Genomic DNA, 17542 nt, shown 5'->3' with positions numbered 1-17542 from the left:
TGATAACAATGTGATAATAATACAATAATAATGTTAGCAATCTTGCATCATGTGATATGCAAGAGACCTCACTGTACATCTGAAAACTAATTGGCACATATGCACGCAAAGCTTCTGGTTGCAGGACTGCCTGGCACCTCTTCCTGGAGTTCAACAGAGCAACTATCATCTGAAGATTTTCACTGACAGCTAGATCCTCTGATGGAACCAGCAGCTTAGCAAGTCTCTTGTAAGATGGAGGAGCTGTTTGGGTGAAGAAGGAAAGGGAATGAAAATGTTTGCTGGGAAAAAAGGAGGAAGAATAAATATAAACTTACTAGCCTTTTAAAGTCCGAGCAGGAGAATTCTTGTCTGCCCTTATACTGTAATGAAAAGTAAATTCTGCTCATGCAGTAAATTCACGTATTTACCCCCTTGTTTACAGGTTTTATATGCACACCTCCTGATAGTCCCATTGACACATAGTTTCCTCAGGTACCCCCAGATCCTCCTTCTTGCTCCATAAATGCTTTCCTAATTCACAAAATACTTTTTTTTTTTTTTCTTTCCTTTTTATATCGATGTAGCTTTTGTGAGAAACTAGCTGTGCTAACTATGGTTTTGGTCAGTAATATAAGGATTTAGAGAAGTTCTAGTATGGGGATTTAGAGAAGTTCTAGTGCAGTCTCTCTTGTTCTCGGGAGCCCCAAACTGGATGCATGTAGAGTACCATGAGCCTTCTTAGCTGCAAGGGCACGTTGCAGGGTCATGTTCAACTTGGTGTCTACCGGGATCCCCAGCTCCTTTTCTGCAGAGCTGCTTTCCAGTTGAGTGGCCCCCAGCGTGTACTGGTTCCTCAGGCTGTTTATCCCCAGGTGCAGGACTTTCCCTTAGGGCTACCTAATTTTCATATAGAACTTATAATTAAAGGCTACTGGTTTAAGCTTTGAAGCTGGTTTTAAAACAGTGTAGCTGCTTTGGATATAGGATAACTTCAGATCAACTCTTCTCATGAGTTTTCTTTTGTTTCCTCTATGTACTATAAAATCAAGTATTGATTGTTGAAATCAGTAAAACCTAAAGGGTTTTAAAATATTACTTAAATTAGAAGATTACAGAGATAAAGGTATTCTCTCCCCCTCTAATTATACATATGCATACAAACAAAAAGTACAAAATGATCCCAGCCTTGAAGATTGTCTAGACCACAATAAAGCAAGAAACAACACTAGAGTAAAAAACAGGGAAATATTTGCTATTCTTTCTCCTTTCTGTTTCAGTCAATCTTCCCATTTCCAGCTCTTTTTTCTGAAAATACACTAGCACCATGATCAGCTAATTGTTAGCATGCAGATTACCAATGGCATACTTCCTTCCCCTTTCTTCCCAGTTAAACATCCTATCTGAGTGGGGTTAAAATAGGAAGTACAGGCTATGCAATTACATACGCAACTCCTTTCCTTGAAAGGGTGTGGTCTACTTCTATAAAACTGACATTTGAAGGTATAGAAGGTACAACACTTATTTTAAAGATGTATTCGCCAGGAAAATCCTGCAATTGTTTATAGCTTCCGTCTCCAATTCTAAGGAAGCGTGTTTTTGCTGATTTCTTCATCAGAAGATTCTGATGCTGTTGGGGAAAGCTGGACAGGGAGACTTACCATTAAGTTTTATCATCGCCTAACAGACAGCTCCGGATCCAGGTAAAGGAATTATGCTTCTTTCTGGGGAAAGCAAAATAGAAGGGTCTGCTCTCATTCAAAGACTTGGAAGATGTTAAGGGGTCTCTTAACTGTGATGATTCTTTAAGGGCTCAGCCACCTGTTTCTGGTGTCAAAAAGCAGCATTCAGGAATCTGAAAGTCAGTAAGAATTTAAAAGGAGCTCTCTCCACGCTCCCCTAAAGTAGAAATTAGCTAGGGACTGCATGTTCCCTGAGTACAAGAGTGTCAGCTTTGCGAGCTGATTATACTTTTGAAAAAGCAATGTGAGACAGCCAAAAGTGCTCAAATTTCAGTATTAAAGAATGTGGTCCATGGTCTTTCAACCACTAAATCTGCTCTGGATCTTGGCAAACACCAAAGCAAGAGAAATAGCTTATTTTGATGTATTTGTACAATTTGCAGCTTGTTTGAAACAGTAGCATACTGAAGAGAAACCTGAAAGTGAATTAATATGGAATTTCAACTCCTATATGTGGTATGCAGTTGGAAAATGTTTTTTTTTTTTTTTTTTTAAAGAAAAGTAAGAAAGCAGAGCAACATTGGGGTTCATTATGAAGGCTCTAAGCATGAAGAGCAGGATGAATGAATTTGAAGGCTGAGTTCTTTTCACAGATTAGGATTGTTTCTGGCTAATAGTCTTAGCTGAAAGAATCCCTGCACTTCCTTGGAAATGCACATTTACCTTTTCATTCTCTGGTTGTTTTTCAGGTTCACAAAATAAGACAAGGTTTTTGTCCTAAAGTAAAGACTTTAAAAATGAAAACGAGAAGCTCCACAAAGAGAATTTGCAATTAAATCATTTATATTCTGAATTAGGATCAAACTCATGTGCAAAGAACATTATGAACATGAAAGAGATTTTCATCATTTTGCTGAATCTGTCTTTGGTCTTCAGTGACCAAGCCATTAATGGTGAGTTTCAAATTTATATTTTCTTTTATTCTGCTTTTATTCCCTCTCTTTTTATATCTGTCTCCTTTCAGCTGAAAGTGTTCCTCATTTTCTACTTGCTTCTGCTACTGTCTTGTGTGCTGTAGGAGAACAGGTGTCTTGCCCAAATGCAGACAGTCTGCAGACAGATAGGTTATATTGTGGCTGGAGATATGAACAGGTGAAATGCTGAACAAACAGAGAAAATGAACAAGTTTGTTGCTTAATGAGAAGGAGGACTAGACCGTGACATAAGGGTACATAGATCAGATGGTAGAGTATGAGAATAGACACAAGTGGGTAGGAACAGGGTGTGGGTGCATGGGCTACCAACAGCAACATCTGAAAGACTGGATCTTCCTGTGGAACTGCTGGTACTTCCTGCTTTCTCTCACTATTTCTATTTGTAATCGGTGGTATTTTTTTTTCCTGGATTCCTTTCTCAGGTAGTGTCTCAATGAAGAGCTTGAGCTGCGACAATGACTACAGCTCGCACGTGACGTGCAAATGGAAAGAGCATAAAGAGGCTCATGACCTCCTTCGTATAACTCTTTACCAAAATGATGGCATTCAGAAGTAAGTACCTGAAATGTACTGTGCTGGATAAAAGTCCAGTGAGAACTCGGACACAACTTGGAATCCCAGGGGTTGGCAGTCAGATTTTTGGAAAGTGGCCTCACCTCTTCCTGTCATTGAGTTGAAGTAAAAGTCGTGCTTGCTATTGTCTTCTAAAAGAGAAGAAATTATTAGGTTGTGATAGGAGAGCAATTTTTATCATATTTTCAATTATTTCTCCATGATTTTGTTGTGGAACATGGATAGAAAATATGATGGGGTATATGTTGCTATTCATGGGGTGGGGAAGGTCGTGTCAGAACAAGAGTGGGCTTGAGGGTTGTTCATGAAACTAGCAGGGAGGAGACATTTCCCCAGTTGCTTTGCCTACTTAGGAGCATCATCGAGTATATTTTTGATCAGTTCTGAAGAACTTGAATAGACTGTGTTTGTGAGACAGCAAAAACTGATAAGTTCATCTGTGCTATCAATCTTCCTCCCAGAGATACTGGTCTGTTTATAACAGTATCTCTCTACTACATCTGTTTCCTTATGAAAAGGGAACTGAATCACCAGACTCAATCAATTGTGAGGATAAGAAAGGACAGAGAGGCAGGAATAGTCAAGGAAGAGAGGAAGATAAAGATGGAAAGCTGAGAAGAAAACAAATTAGCATCTGCAGATACAGGAAGGAAAGAGAAAGGAAAGAACTCTTGATTTTGTTGTAAGTAAGAGAGAATTCATATACCTAAAAGAGCTGAAATCAGTTGAAGGCTTTGGAACAGGACCTTGAAGCTAATATTTCTGAAAGAAAAAGAAGATATAACATTCTTGTACCTTTGGGAAATGCTCTGTAATGCTTATATGATAGAATGTTTTGTGTGGATCATACAGGAAACATGACTGAAGTGAACTAATCAGATAAGCAGCTATTAATTGTGGACAGCTGAAATCAAAATGGCCAATGATTAAACACGGTCAACTCACAGATGAACAGTAGTTGACTAAATCTCAAACTATAAGCTGGTGCTGATGGGCAGATAGAAATATCATCAAGGCTTCACATCCCTTGGGCTGACTTTCTTGTTTAAGGGGACAGACATGTATGGTTGATCCCATCCATACTTCAGGAATATCCCTAGTTTCCTTGCCAATACCCAACTTTTCAAGATATCAACTGTTGGATAATCCTTGTTGGCATATAGTTGTGTAGGAGATTCCATCCTATCCTTCAAAACAGTATTTGAGCTCAGTTATACACAGTATTTCTCATTTGAATGGGAACAATGTAATATACTGCACATGAAGCCATAGGCTCAAGCAAAATTCCAGAGGGTATGAAGAGAAGCAACACATCTCTCCAGCAGCTCAGCTTATTGCAAGCACACAAAGCTTATCCTTTTCTGACTAGTTTAAAGTATTGTTTTTAATCTTTATGATGCTCCTTGTCCTGAAAAAATGCTATCTAAATTGACACCTAATATTTGGGATGAAATCTGTAACGAATGCATAAGGTCCCTTGACAGAACTGAACAGGATATAGAAGTACATTTTGGTTGTAGAAAAAAAAATTATGTGTCTTTCTGGGACTGCAAAATGAATTTCTTCAAGTAGCTAAGGATCTTTGGAAACTTTATTACATTTCACTCTAAGTAAAAATGCATTTTCATGATACTATTTTTCATCATATTATTTCTCACGTAAAAATATGAGATTATTGAGTTAGGCTAAAAACCCCACAAAAGTAGACCCATACCAAAATATAAGATTTTACTACATATTTTGAAATGTGAAGGCATTTGAGAAAAATCCTGGTGTTAAAAATGTTAGTCATATTAATTGATGCAAAACAAGAATAATAGATACAGTGATAATGAGGATATAAGTGTCTAAGTAAATTAGAACAACAGAATGGGATGGAATTGGTTTCAGACATTTAATTTTGCATGAATAATATGTTTCCAAATCAGATCTTCATAGATCACTTCCTCTTTACACAGTGAGAGCGAGATGCCTTGCGTACGTGATCCAGAAAGTGCCTTATCTGAGACTTCAGACCCCTACATCTTCTGGGTTTGTCGGAAAAATATAAAAAATTTTGTAATAGTGTTAAACCATATTTACAGCTTCAAACATAACAAGACTCTTGAAACACAACTAAATGTTCATCTTTTCCAAAGCGGTAAGGAATTAATGCCAAGTTCTATTTTCCAATGAATATTTGAGATCTTTGAGAATGTTTTTGCAGATCAGTCAGGAAGTGAATTGCAATTAGACTGTGAAAACAGCCAAACAGTTCTACATTGAGAGGATGTGGCAGGGAGGGGAAAGGGCAAGACTCTGGGAGCAGCCAGACATGGAAGGGGCTCTCAACAAGCAACTACTTGCTGTAAAATATGATAAGATACTGTGAAAATGGGGAAGCTTATCTAGATGTTTTCTTCCTCCCTTCATGTCCCTGTCTCAATTCACATGTTGCACTTTCACCTTCCAGTTCAGCCCCTTCCGCCGCAAAACCTCAAAGTTCAAAATAGTTCAGGAGACTTCTTCCTGACCTGGACAGCAGCTGAAGGAAGCCAGTGGCTGGGCAATGCACTGGAGTATGAAGTCACTTACAAGCGGGACTGGGAGTCCTGGGAGGTAAGAGCAGATGAGCTGGGCTGTCCTGACTTGGGTGGCACCCTTCGGGGCAGTTGAGGGCTTGTGGTAAAAGCTGTGCAAATGAGTTGGAATTTATTTTGCCCTGAACCCCTCCCAAATGAAAGTAAAGCGTGTTTCATGTGTAGCCCATGGAAGGGCTCATGTGGGAGAAAGGCAAAATACATTTGAAACCATGACACGTGTCTTGGGCAGACTCCACACAGTTCTGAGCTGGGCAGTGCTGTGACTCTTGTGCAGCTGGTGCTGGAGTCAGTCAAAGCTCTGCAAGCTGCAGGAGCTGGTCCATCTGCTGGGCTGGAGCTGCCTCATGCTCTTTCCCTGCCTTCCCTCCACCTCTTCTCTGTTCCCTATTTGTACTCCCTGCTACCAGAAGGATGCATTGCGCTTGCTCTCCAACACCACACGTTGCCACCTCAGCCACCTCATGACGGGGAGCCGATACGTTGCCCGTGTGCGAGCCAGAGCGCAGCAGGCCAAAGGCTTCTCTGGGCCGTTCAGCGAGTGGAGCACGGATGTGTCCTGGGAGACTCCTGAAGGTAGCGTGGGTTGGAGTGGGGCCGTGCAGGGATGGGAGGGCTGGCAGAGAAGCCAGGGCTGGGGAACGTAGTTTGGCACAATGCTGGAAGAGCGTATGGACCCAGGAGAACTGAGGCATCTGCTGAGAAGGATGCAGATGGTACTTTGTTTTATCTTTTCCCCCATTACAGTCCATTTAATTTGTTCACTTCAACTCAGCTTGGCAACAGTGAAATGATTCATGTAAGCAGCAAAGGAGACCTTTTGTTGGGCCTTGTGATCTTTGTGGGTCCCTTCAAATTTGGAGTATTCTGTCATTCTGTGACTGTTCTTTGTTTAACCTTACTTACAAGGAATAGGAATGGCACCAGAAGTCACAGGGGTGGTCCCTTCCAGTCATTGCTTTCTTTCAGGAAGCCTCAAAATTTGTTTCAATTGGTTCTGCCTAGCGATAATGAAATGGCTGTGCCCCTCCATGGGTCTACTGCTCTCTGTGGGGACTGATTGTGTTTTGGGTTTGTATTTTGGTTTGTGGAGATATCCCCTGATAGTCTCCTGTTGTGTCAGTCTTGTTTCTACTTGGATGGACGTGTATACATGTATTATTCCAGAAGACTGTGGAGAAGTTTGAAAAGGAAATAAGAGCGAGTCTCCATCTTGCCTCTTCCAGAGTGTTTGGCATTTCCATCCCATTGGACTGACCTTGTTCACGCAGACCCAGACAAAGGCTGTCACTGCGCTTTTTCTGTCACTTAGCTTACTCTGATCTTCTGTGTAGGTCAGGAACCCATTCAGCCCAGGAACCTTCGCTGCTTCTTCAATGGTGTAAATCTTCTGACGTGCAGCTGGGAAGTGAAGAAAGTGATCACCAACTCTGTCATCTTTGGCTTGTTCTTCAGGGCCACTCCAGGATCCGCGTATGTGATCTGCCAATGGCAGAGTGCCCACGCCTCTCCCATTGAGCTTCTGCTCTGTCCCGTTCCCACTGATCTCAGCACAGCCTCCTTTCTCCCCCCAGGGAAGAGGAGTGCTCTCCCGTGTACGAGAAGACCTTTCCCCACATCCCCTATGTGGTGCAGAGCTGTGCGATCCCTGTTAGCAACATCAGCAGTCAGAGCCGGTACCATGTGTCTGTCCGGACCAAGACGGAGGAGAAAGTGATTGAAGCCTACAAGAACAGTGAGCTGCTGTGTTGTGTCTCGCTTCTGCTGGGAGTTTTCTGGGAGGGGTGGCTGTGTGGGCAAGTGGTGGTGAGGAAAGGAGAAGAGCTGAGCTGGTGAAGAGAAGGTCTGGGAGATGTGGCTTGCAGGTGTGCAGTTTCTCAGTGTGTCTTGCTGCTCTCAGGACGGTGGCGATAGTAGAAACTGCTGTGCAGAAATCCCAGAGCTCTTCTGGGAACAATCGTTGCCACACTGAGTTCCCTGTAATCAGAATGTCATTGTCCTTTGCCATTGTCCCAGGTGTGAGGGAGCTGTAGTGAGAGATGTTGTGCTCACTTCGGCAGCACATATACTAAAATTGGAACGATACAGAGAAGATTAGCATGGCCCCTGCGCAAGGATGACACGCAAATTCGTGAAGCGTTCCATATTTTTTTTTTTTTTTTTTTTTTTTTTTTTGGGACGGTTAGTGGACGGAGCAGGAGTGCAGGTAGTATTTTCGTCCATCCCTACGTTGACAGGGAGGGGTACGGAGAGGACAAGGAAAGCCCACCTGTTAAACACGTGGCTCCGGGGCTGGTGCCTACGCAGAAATCTTGGGTTTTTCGACCATGGGGCAGTTTACTCAGCACCTGGTCTGATGGCCGTAGACGGGTCCCTATCCTTTAGGGGAAAAAGGATCCTGGGCCAGGAGCTGGCGGGGCTCATTGATAGGGCTTTAAACTAGGTAAGAAGGGGGATGGGGCTGAAGCAAGGGTTGTTGGGGCTGTGCCAGGGGGAGCAATGGCAAGGCCGGAGGATAAGGTAAAGGCCCAGCTGAAGTGCATCTACACCAATGCACGCAGCATGGGTAACAAACAGGAGGAGCTGGAAGCCATCGTGCAGCGGGCAGGCTACGACTTGGTTGCCATCACGGAAACGTGGTGGGACCAGTCTCATGACTGGAGTGCTGCGATGCCTGGCTATAGGCTCTTCAGAAGGGACAGGCAGCACAGAAGGGGTGGCGGTGTGGCTCTCTATATTAGAGAGTCTTTCGATGTTGTAGAACTCGAGGCTAGGAATGACAAGATCGAGTCCCTTTGGGTTAGGATCGGCAGGGACAACAAGGCTAGTGTCCTGGTCGGGGTCTGCTATAGACCGCCGAACCAGGATGAGGAGACGGATGAGGAGTTCTACAGGCAGCTGACAGAAGCTGCAAAATCGTCTGCGCTTGTACTCGTGGGGGACTTCAACTTCCCTGACATATCCTGGAAGCACAACACAGCCCAGAGGAAGCAGTCTAGGAGGTTTCTGGAGAGCGTGGAAGATAGCTTCCTGACGCAGCTGATTAGTGAACCTACCAGGGGTGGTGCCCTGCTAGACCTTCTCTTCACAAACAGAGAAGGATTGGTGGAGGATGTGATTGTCGGGAACAGTCTTGGGCAGAGTGACCACGAAATGGTGGAGTTCACTATTCTTGGCGGGGCCAGGAAGGGAACCAGTAAAACCACTGTATTGGACTTTCGGAGGGCTGACTTTGGGCTGCTCAGGACACTAGTTGGTGGAGTCCCATGGGAGGCGGTTCTGAAGGGCAGAGGGGTCCAGGAAGGCTGGGCGCTCTTTAAGAGGCAAATCCTAATGGCGCAGGAGCGGTCTATTCCCATGCGCCCAAAGATGAGCCAGCGGGGAAGAAGACCAGCCTGGCTCAACAGAGAATTGTGGCTTGAGCTTAGGAGAAAAAAGAGGGTTTATAATCTTTGGAAAATTGGGCAGGCCACCAAGGAGGACTATAAGGATGTAGCGAGGCTGTGCAGGGACAAGATTAGGAAGGCCAAAGCTCATCTGGAGCTCAATCTGGCTACTGCTGTTAAAGATAACAAAAAACGCTTTTATAAATACATCAACACAAAAAGGAGGACTAGGGAGAATCTCCATCCTTTACTGGATGCAGGGGGAAACTTAGTTACAAGAGATGAGGAAAAGGCAGAGGTGCTCAATGCCTTCTTTGCCTCAGTCTTTAGCGGCAAAACCGGTTGCTCTCTGGATACCCAGTACCCAGAACTGGTGGAAGGGGACGGGGAGCAGGATGTGGCCCTCACCATCCACGAAGAACTGGTTGGTGACCTGCTACGGCACTTGGATGTCCACAAATCGATGGGGCCGGATGGGATCCACCCAAGGGTACTGAGAGAACTGGCAGAGGAGCTGGCCAAGCCCCTATCAATCATTTATCAGCAGTCCTGGCTATCGGGGGAGGTCCCAGCTGACTGGCGACTAGCAAATGTGACGCCCATCTACAAGAAGGGCCGGAGGGCAGACCCGGGGAACTACAGGCCGGTCAGTTTGACCTCAGTACCAGGGAAGCTCATGGAGCAGATCCTCTTGGGAGTCATCATGCGGCACTTGAAGGGCAAGCAGGCGATCAGGCCCAGCCAGCATGGGTTTATGGAAGGCAGGTCCTGCTTGACGAACCTGATCTCCTTCTACGACAAAGTGACGCGCTGGGTGGATGAGGGAAAGGCTGTGGATGTGGTCTACCTTGACTTCAGCAAGGCTTTTGACACCGTCTCCCACAGCATTCTCCTCAAGAAACTGGCTGCTCTTGGCTTGGACTGGCGCACGCTTCGTTGGGTTAGAAACTGGCTGGATAGCCGGGCCCAAAGAGTTGTGGTAAATGGAGCCAAGTCCAGTTGGAGGCCAGTCACTAGTGGCGTCCCCCAGGGCTCGGTGCTGGGGCCGGTCCTCTTTAACATCTTCATCAATGATCTGGACGAGGGCATTGAGTGCACCCTCAGTAAGTTTGCAGATGACACCAAGCTAGGTGCGCATGTCGATCTGCTCGAGGGTAGGAAGGCTCTGCAGGAGGATCTGGATAGGCTGCACCGATGGGCTGAGGTCAACTGTATGAAGTTCAACAAGGCCAAGTGCCGGGTCCTGCACCTGGGGCGCAATAACCCCAAGCAGAGCTACAGGCTGGGAGAGGAATGGTTGGAGAGCTGCCAGGCAGAGAAGGACCTGGGAGTGATGGTGGACAGTCGGCTGAATATGAGCCAGCAGTGTGCTCAGGTGGCCAAGAAGGCCAACGGCATCCTGGCTTGTATCAGAAACACTGTGACCAGCAGGGCTAGGGAGGTGATCGTCCCCCTGTACTCGGCTCTGGTGAGGCCGCACCTCGAGTACTGTGTTCAGTTTTGGGCCCCTCGCTACAAGAAGGACATCGAGGTGCTTGAGCGGGTCCAAAGAAGGGCGACGAAGCTGGTGAGGGGCCTGGAGAGCAAGTCCTATGAGGAGCGGCTGAAGGAGCTGGGCTTGTTCAGCCTAGAGAAGAGGAGGCTCAGGGGTGACCTTATTGCTCTGTATAAGTACATTAAAGGAGGCTGTAGCGAGGTGGGGGTTGGCCTGTTCTCCCATGTGCCTGGTGACAGGACGAGGGGGAATGGGCTAAAGTTACGCCAGGGGAGTTTTAGGTTAGATGTTAGGAAGAATTTCTTTACTGAAAGGGTTGTTAGGCACTGGAACGGGCTGCCCAGGGAGGTGGTGGAGTCACCATCCCTGGAAGTCTTCAAAAGACGTTTAGATGTAGAGCTTAGGGATATGGTTTAGTGGGGACTCTTAGCGTTAGGTCAGAGGTTGGACTCAATGATCTTGAGGTCTCTTCCAACCTAGAAATTCTGTGATTCTGTGTGATATGTTTTGTGGAAGTGTGTCACTGTGTGATTTTGCAAGAAGCTGGTGGAGCTCCTGGGGTGCAATGTCCCCGGGAGCACTGGATGAGGTAGGGCTGCTCTGCTGAGTGAGGTGTGCCAGGTGATCATCTCTGCCTGCATGCATCTGGAGGTACCAGTGCTGTTCTTTACAGACCAGAACTGGGGGGAGCCCCTGCAGTGTTTGAAGATAGCAATTAATAGCTCCAAGAGAGCTGAAAATCTCTGGGAACATGGTGGATGAGTATGGACTTTTGAAATATCATTTCACTGCTTTTCTACATTTAGAAATTACTGTCAGCATTAATGGATATGGATCTTCTGTTATTTAATGGATGCACTGGTTTATGATATTTGGCTTAAAAATGGAGTTATGGGGAATTAAGAAGTGTTAGAAAGCTGAGACTTATTGCATTCCACGACACAACCTGGTTTTCAGTCTCTGCATACTACTCACAATGGTGAAAGGGAGTGCAGGATCTGGATGTTGATTTGTATTCTGAGATCTCTTCTGTGTTACAGTTAAGGTCTTACCACCTACAAATGTGTCTGTGAAAGCGACAGAGGACCAAGAGTATGAACTAAGGTGGAAAAAACACACTTTGCAGTACTCCATAAAACAGAAATACCAAGTCCAGTACTGGAAACACAACCAGTATAAGGAGGTAAGTCACAGGAAGTGCAGTAGTCCTGGATTTCTCCTTGCTGGATGAATGGTAACGACAGTTCCTCTCACCTCTGTCATTTGTGTTTCTTTCTTCTCCCCAGACCTTGCAGACATTAAATATCAGCAATGATGAACCTCCCTTCATCTTCACCCTGCAGATGCTGTCACCATCTACAAAATATAGGGGAAAAATGCGTGCAACGGTGAATCACGTAGACTACCAGAGCAGTTGGAGTGAATGGAGTGAGGAGTTCAGCTGGGAAACCGAGAATGGTACTTTTCATATGCCCTGGTTTTGTAAGGTTTTCTGCACTCATAGTTGATGAAATGTCTCTATAGAAATATATGGTTCTCTCAGTGGATGTTGAAGTTAGACCCAGCCATGAAACAGGTATGCTTGCTAAACGAGATAGCTTTCCTGCGTGCAGCCTTACAGAACAGCAGCAATGCTAATGATCACAGTGAGTAGAATTGACCTTGTAATCATCTTTCCTACTTCTCTTCACAAAACCAATACAGCCAGCTGTAACGTTTTCCAGACTGAGAATCAAATAAAGATCCTGCACAAAAGATCATCCTTGTTTCTTGATTGCAATAGTCCATTCTGCTATCAGGGACTGAAGAGCCTGCAATTGCAAGAAGACAGAGGGATGAAAATCAACAGCCTTTTCTATTTACAGAGTGAATATGGGGTTGTATAAAACACCTAGTACAGCGTGCTGGAGATACAGACCTTAACATGTTTTTTGTAGTTTGTCAACTTAAAAGCAGGATGTCTGCTATCAGAATGGTCCTGTGCCCAAGTTATAGGATCTTATGTATTTTGTCCTGATGAAGCTTGAAGTAGTAAGAAAGCAGCTGGGGCAAAGTCTACTACTTTTGAAGAAATTGGTGTCTTGTTGATGTTCAGCTATAGCTATTAGCAGAGGAAGCTCAGGAGAATCTGAGACTCCCATCTCTCCAGCACTGAACACAATAAGGCAGACCTAAGATGTCTGAAGATCTGCCTACTGTTCATAGTGCAGTAAGGTACCTAACTAGCTTTTTATTAGCATAAATTGTTTTCTCAGATGTCAGTAACAAATAAAATAGAATCAATAAGGAAACAATGAACTTCTGTGGTCATCAGTAAGGTGTTCAGGCCACATTTGGTCTCTCCCACCTGTGAGGGGATCCCAACAGTTAAAAGGCCTGTTTGCATCCTGTGCTGTGCCACTTGCATTTCTCTGATGTGTTTGTGTGGAGACTGACCAAAATGCAAAACCTGTTATGGGAAGCAGCCCCTCTGTAGGTGGTTCCCTATTTCTCTTTTCTCTCTTTCAGTTATGTCACCAGTGCTTCTACCAGTGATGCTGCCAGTTCTCATCATCACTTTGCTAATCATTGCTTCCTTCAGCTATAAGTATTTCCTCAGGTAGGTTTGCATCGTGAGGAGGAGATTTAGCAGCGTGTTGGCCATGTGAGTGGAATAAAGTTGTGAGGCATTGCTTGTGCGACACGAGAGTGGTTTGTGTGGAGGTGAGCCTTGGTTTGCAATGGGCAGCCTGATGAGTGTCTGTGTGCAGGTGAGATTTGGGTGGTGGCCTGCCAGAGTGTGGTGGTTTTACCCAGCTGGGCAGCTGAGCTCCACCACAACCACTCTCTCACTCCCCCTCCTCAAAGGGAAAGGGGGAGAAAATACGATGAAAATGCGTCAACGGTTGAGATAAGGACAGGGAGATTGCTCAGCAATTGTCGTCATGAGCAAAACAGACTCAGCACAATGAGATTAATGAAATTTATTACCTATTGCTAACAAGAAAGAGCAGTGAGAAACTAAAAAAAAATATATATATAACTAAACCCACCTTCCCCCCATTCACCCTTTTCCATCTCCTCCCCACTGAGGGTTGCAGGGGAATGGGGACTGAGGGCTGCGGTCAGTCCCTGACACTGTCTCTGCTGCTCCTTCATGGTCCCTCTCTGCCCCTGTTCCCCATGGGGTCCCTCCCACGGGATGCGGCCCTAACTGAGCCTGCGGGGGCTGCCCACAGGCAGCAGCTCTTCAAGCACTGCTCCCACACGGCTCCGTACCACAGGGTCCATCCATCCCCCAGGAGCAAACTGCTCCAGCACAGGTCCCCCACGGGTGGGCGGCAGCTCCCCCAGGCCCTGCTCCACGTGGGCTCCTCTCCACGAGCTGCAGCTCCAGCCCGGGGCCTGCTCCTGCGGGGGCTCTCCATGGGCCGCAGCCTCCTCCAGGCCACATCCACCTGCTCCACTGGGGGCTCCTCCACCCATGGGGGGGCTGCAGCGTGGAGATCTGCTCCATGTGGGACCCATGGGTGCAGGGGGAGACCCTGCTCCACCAGGGGCCTCTCCACAGGCCACAGGGGCACTGCTGCTGCATGTCTGGAGCACCTCCTGCCCTCCTGCTGCATGACCTTGGGGACTGCAGGGCTGCTTCTCACTCCACTCTGCTCACAGAGGCCAGCCCTGCAGCCCCCCACTGCCAAAACCTTGCCATGCAGACCTGATACACAGGGCCTTGGTGGTGCCTTGCTGAGCAGAGCAGCATGCTGTACGGGGCAATTTCTTCCCATTGCAGTCACATTGAGAAAACCTGTGTTTTTTTTTTCTTGCAGGCAGAAGAAACTGTGGGAGGAAAAGATTCCAAACCCCAGCAAGAGTCTGCTGATCCAGAGCTACTTGGAGGTAAGAGGGACCTGTACCTTTAAAGGTTTGCTATTTCTCTCTTTTATTCATGACTCCCAGTAATCTTAAGAGCTCTTCTTTGTCTCCTCACTTATAATGAACAAATACTTTGATTAGTCTCTTCATTATTTAGGAGAAGTTCAGACCCTATTTAACGTGTAATCATAATTTGTAGTAGTAGACATCTGTTTGTTAAACATTGCACATTTGTTATTTTGCTATAAAATGGAATTAGACATTGCAGTGGTCTAATACATCATTGCAGTATAATGGTTCAACACATCATTTTCAAATAGATGGGAAAAAACTGGACGTGGATGCTCCTGTGTATGCTTTTTATATATCCAGATAAAATGGATATGTTTATGCTGAAGTCTCGTGTTAATTTCTTTTGCCTGATAATTCAGTTAAAATATATTTTTTTTCCCCCACTCTAGGAAGCACCTCAATATTTTTTTCTTCTATTTCTTACCTGTTTCTTGATCCACAAGCACTCACTGCCTTAGTGTCACGGTTTTGAAACTTTTCATCCCTGCACTGAATCACCTTATCCTAAATTTTGTAAACATCTCAATTATTCTGTTTCTCTGGTCAGCTAATACAGATGACAGACACTAAACCCGTATAGGTGAAATATTGCCCGGAGTGTCACATATGATGCTGTAGAGCAGACACTATGCAAAGCAATAGCTTTGATGTTTATTGTGGAGAGAACCTGCAACATTCTATGAGTTCTTTAAGGGAACAGCTTCATACCCCTAAGCTATGTAAAGTTAAGTCAGTGGCAAGGCCTTCAAAGTGGGTTTTAAGCAACATTCTTCTGGAAAAAAGAAAGCACATGCTAGTCATACTACAGCATCTTGCTAGATGCTGTAGGCTTTGCTACTTGTTTTTGTTGTCCATGAGAACTGTATGTTTCTTGACTCAGCTGCTGGTGAGACACTTCTTTTTCCTCATGTCTGCTTTCTCTTTTTTTTTCAGAAAGTGAATCTAGGAAACTGGGTGACAAACAGCCAGCTGGACTTCAAATACAACCTTGCAGAGAAGATGGATCAGCCTAGCTTCCTTCAAGTTGTGGACAGGTGAATGAACAGCACATTATAGTGACACTGTGAATAAGACTCTCAAAGAGCTCCCTAATTCGTGGGAGGATATAATTAAGTGTTCTGTCATCAAAAAGCCTGTGCCAGTTGCTTTGGAGCTTGGGATACCATTTTTTGCTATCTAGTTTAGTCAAGATAGAAGCCAAGTCAACCAAGAAAGATTATTCTAACCATATTTGTAGCTACTTAAAATTTTGACTCAGCGTGTGTTTATATTTAATGTTTACCACAGGAATATCTCTCATGAGAAACTTTTAACTCTCCCATTCAGGCAGATGAAGACTTCGGCAGAGTCTCCTGAAGGGCAGGCTGGAAAGACAGAAGTTTCACCTACTGCACTGGACGTACAGAACCAATACCATGCTTTAAATGTGACAGAGCGTGCCCCAGTTGTCTGCCTAAATCGGACTGCTGGTCGTTCCTTTCCTGTTTCAAGGAGAAACAGTGCTGATGCACGTACTGCTTCCCAGACAGCAGTCACTTCCTTCGCTTTCAATGGTCCATACTTGTACAGCCCAGTGATGTCCTCCCAGCCTGAGATTCATCGTCCCCTGGATGTGACCCTGAATCCAGTGGGAAACCAAGAGAAATCAGTGTCGCTACAGTATGTGACCCTCCCAAATGAAGTCTGTTCCCAGGCTCCACGAAGACAAGAGCAGCCAGGAGCAGGTCCTCAGCAGCCTTTCCAGCTCCCAGATCAGAAGGAAATGATGCAACACCTCAATGATAAGAAAGAAGTCTCACCACTCCCCCCAGCCAGTGGGCAAGGCACGAATGTGAAACCAGAAGAGAAGAAAGCTCCAAAGGCTCTTGCCTGTGCCACATCCCTTCAGCAGTGCCCCTCAGAGTATATCGCCACAGACAGCCTCTTACTGCCATCAGCCAGTGACTCCACACACCTGCCACTTGCCACTGCTGGGAAGTTGCCTTGTGACCCACAGGAGCCCCAGCTCCCCAGTGACCGTTCTTGCCATGAGTTTGCTCCTGGGAAATCTGGTGTCATGGTCCCAGTTTCAGGTCAAGCCCCAGTCTTTTTTCCTGAATCTCACCCGAATGCATTTGGGGACTACCTTGTTGTCCCTTCAGGTCCCCATGGACCTTCAGAACCCATAAAGATTTCTTTGCCTGTCCTACAGAAGGGAAGCACTCTTCCTAATGAGCTGCCTTTGTCGGAGGGTAATTTGGTGGTGTTAAACCCTGACAGCACTGAGCCAGTTTTCCTTTGCCAGGTTGGTGACTATTGCTTCCACAGCCTGAAATCCAGCGAGAAGGTGCATATGAGCCAGGAAGACCCCCAAGAGTAGAGCGGGACAATCACCTCCCTCGACCTACTAGCGATGCCGTGCTTGATGCACCCCAGGACACGGTTGGCCCTCCTGGCTGCCAGGGCACACTGCTGGCTCATATTCAACTTGCCGTCTACCACGACCCCCAGATACCTCTCTTCTAGGCTGCTCTCCAGCGTCTCATCGCCCAGTGTGTACGTGCAGCCAGGGTTTCCCCGTCCCAGGTGCAGGACCCGGCACTTGCTCTTATTGAACTTCATGCGGTTGGTGATCTTATGGCTCTGGCCTTTAGAGATTGAGCTAACCACTTTGTAAAACCACTTAATTTTTGGCTTCATAATGTCTATTCATAAAGCTTTCATCAATTTCTTTATAAATAAAAACATTTAAACAAACAAAACAACAACCTCTTCTTTTTTTTTTTTTTCTTTTTTTTTTCTTTTTGATTCGTTTTGTGCCAGTTGCATGGTAAATTGTTCCTTTGTTCTTGTTCTATAAGAATCAGTGAATGATCATTCCTTATTTACTATCTCACTCCTGTTTGTGATGGTATAACCTTCTGTCTTATCACCTTTCACTTTTTTT

At 45.5% G+C, this 17542-nt stretch overlaps 1 protein-coding gene and 1 non-coding gene across 2 annotated transcripts; both read left to right on the top strand.

Annotated features, from left to right (window-relative positions):
- Positions 1-1401: 1401 nt before the first annotated feature.
- LOC140002520 (cytokine receptor common subunit beta-like) lies at positions 1402-17293 on the top strand. The gene is made up of 14 exons (XM_072037908.1): positions 1402-1682; positions 2411-2614; positions 3079-3208; positions 5188-5369; positions 5682-5827; positions 6219-6384; positions 7143-7281; positions 7383-7543; positions 11730-11872; positions 11976-12147; positions 13198-13288; positions 14499-14568; positions 15550-15650; positions 15943-17293. Exons 2-14 carry the CDS (start codon positions 2545-2547, stop codon positions 16973-16975), a joined length of 2604 nt encoding a protein of 867 aa, XP_071894009.1. The 5' UTR covers positions 1402-1682; positions 2411-2544; the 3' UTR covers positions 16976-17293.
- Positions 7853-7959, top strand: LOC140001520 (U6 spliceosomal RNA). Its single transcript, XR_011806767.1, has one exon. It is a non-coding gene; the product is annotated as a U6 spliceosomal RNA (small nuclear RNA).
- Positions 17294-17542: the final 249 nt, after the last annotated feature.

The sequence above is a fragment of the Anas platyrhynchos genome, chromosome 1 (assembly GCF_047663525.1).
Source record: "Anas platyrhynchos isolate ZD024472 breed Pekin duck chromosome 1, IASCAAS_PekinDuck_T2T, whole genome shotgun sequence".
Classification (NCBI taxonomy): domain Eukaryota; kingdom Metazoa; phylum Chordata; class Aves; order Anseriformes; family Anatidae; genus Anas; species Anas platyrhynchos.
The sequence above is the reverse complement of the archived record's forward strand: the minus strand, read 5'-3'. Positions and strand labels throughout refer to the sequence as shown.

What these genes read in the sequence shown, in the direction of transcription:
- LOC140002520 (XM_072037908.1), top strand. Translation starts at nt 2,545, where the DNA reads ATGAACATGAAAGAGATTTTCATCATTTTGCTGAATCTGTCTTTGGTC. An exon ending in CAGCTGGGAAACCGAGAATG is followed by an intron (nt 12,148 to 13,197) that starts GTACTTTTCATA and finishes TCTCTCTTTCAG; the next exon opens with TTATGTCACCAGTGCTTCTA. An exon ending in TTCCTTCAAGTTGTGGACAG is followed by an intron (nt 15,651 to 15,942) that starts GTGAATGAACAG and finishes TCTCCCATTCAG; the next exon opens with GCAGATGAAGACTTCGGCAG.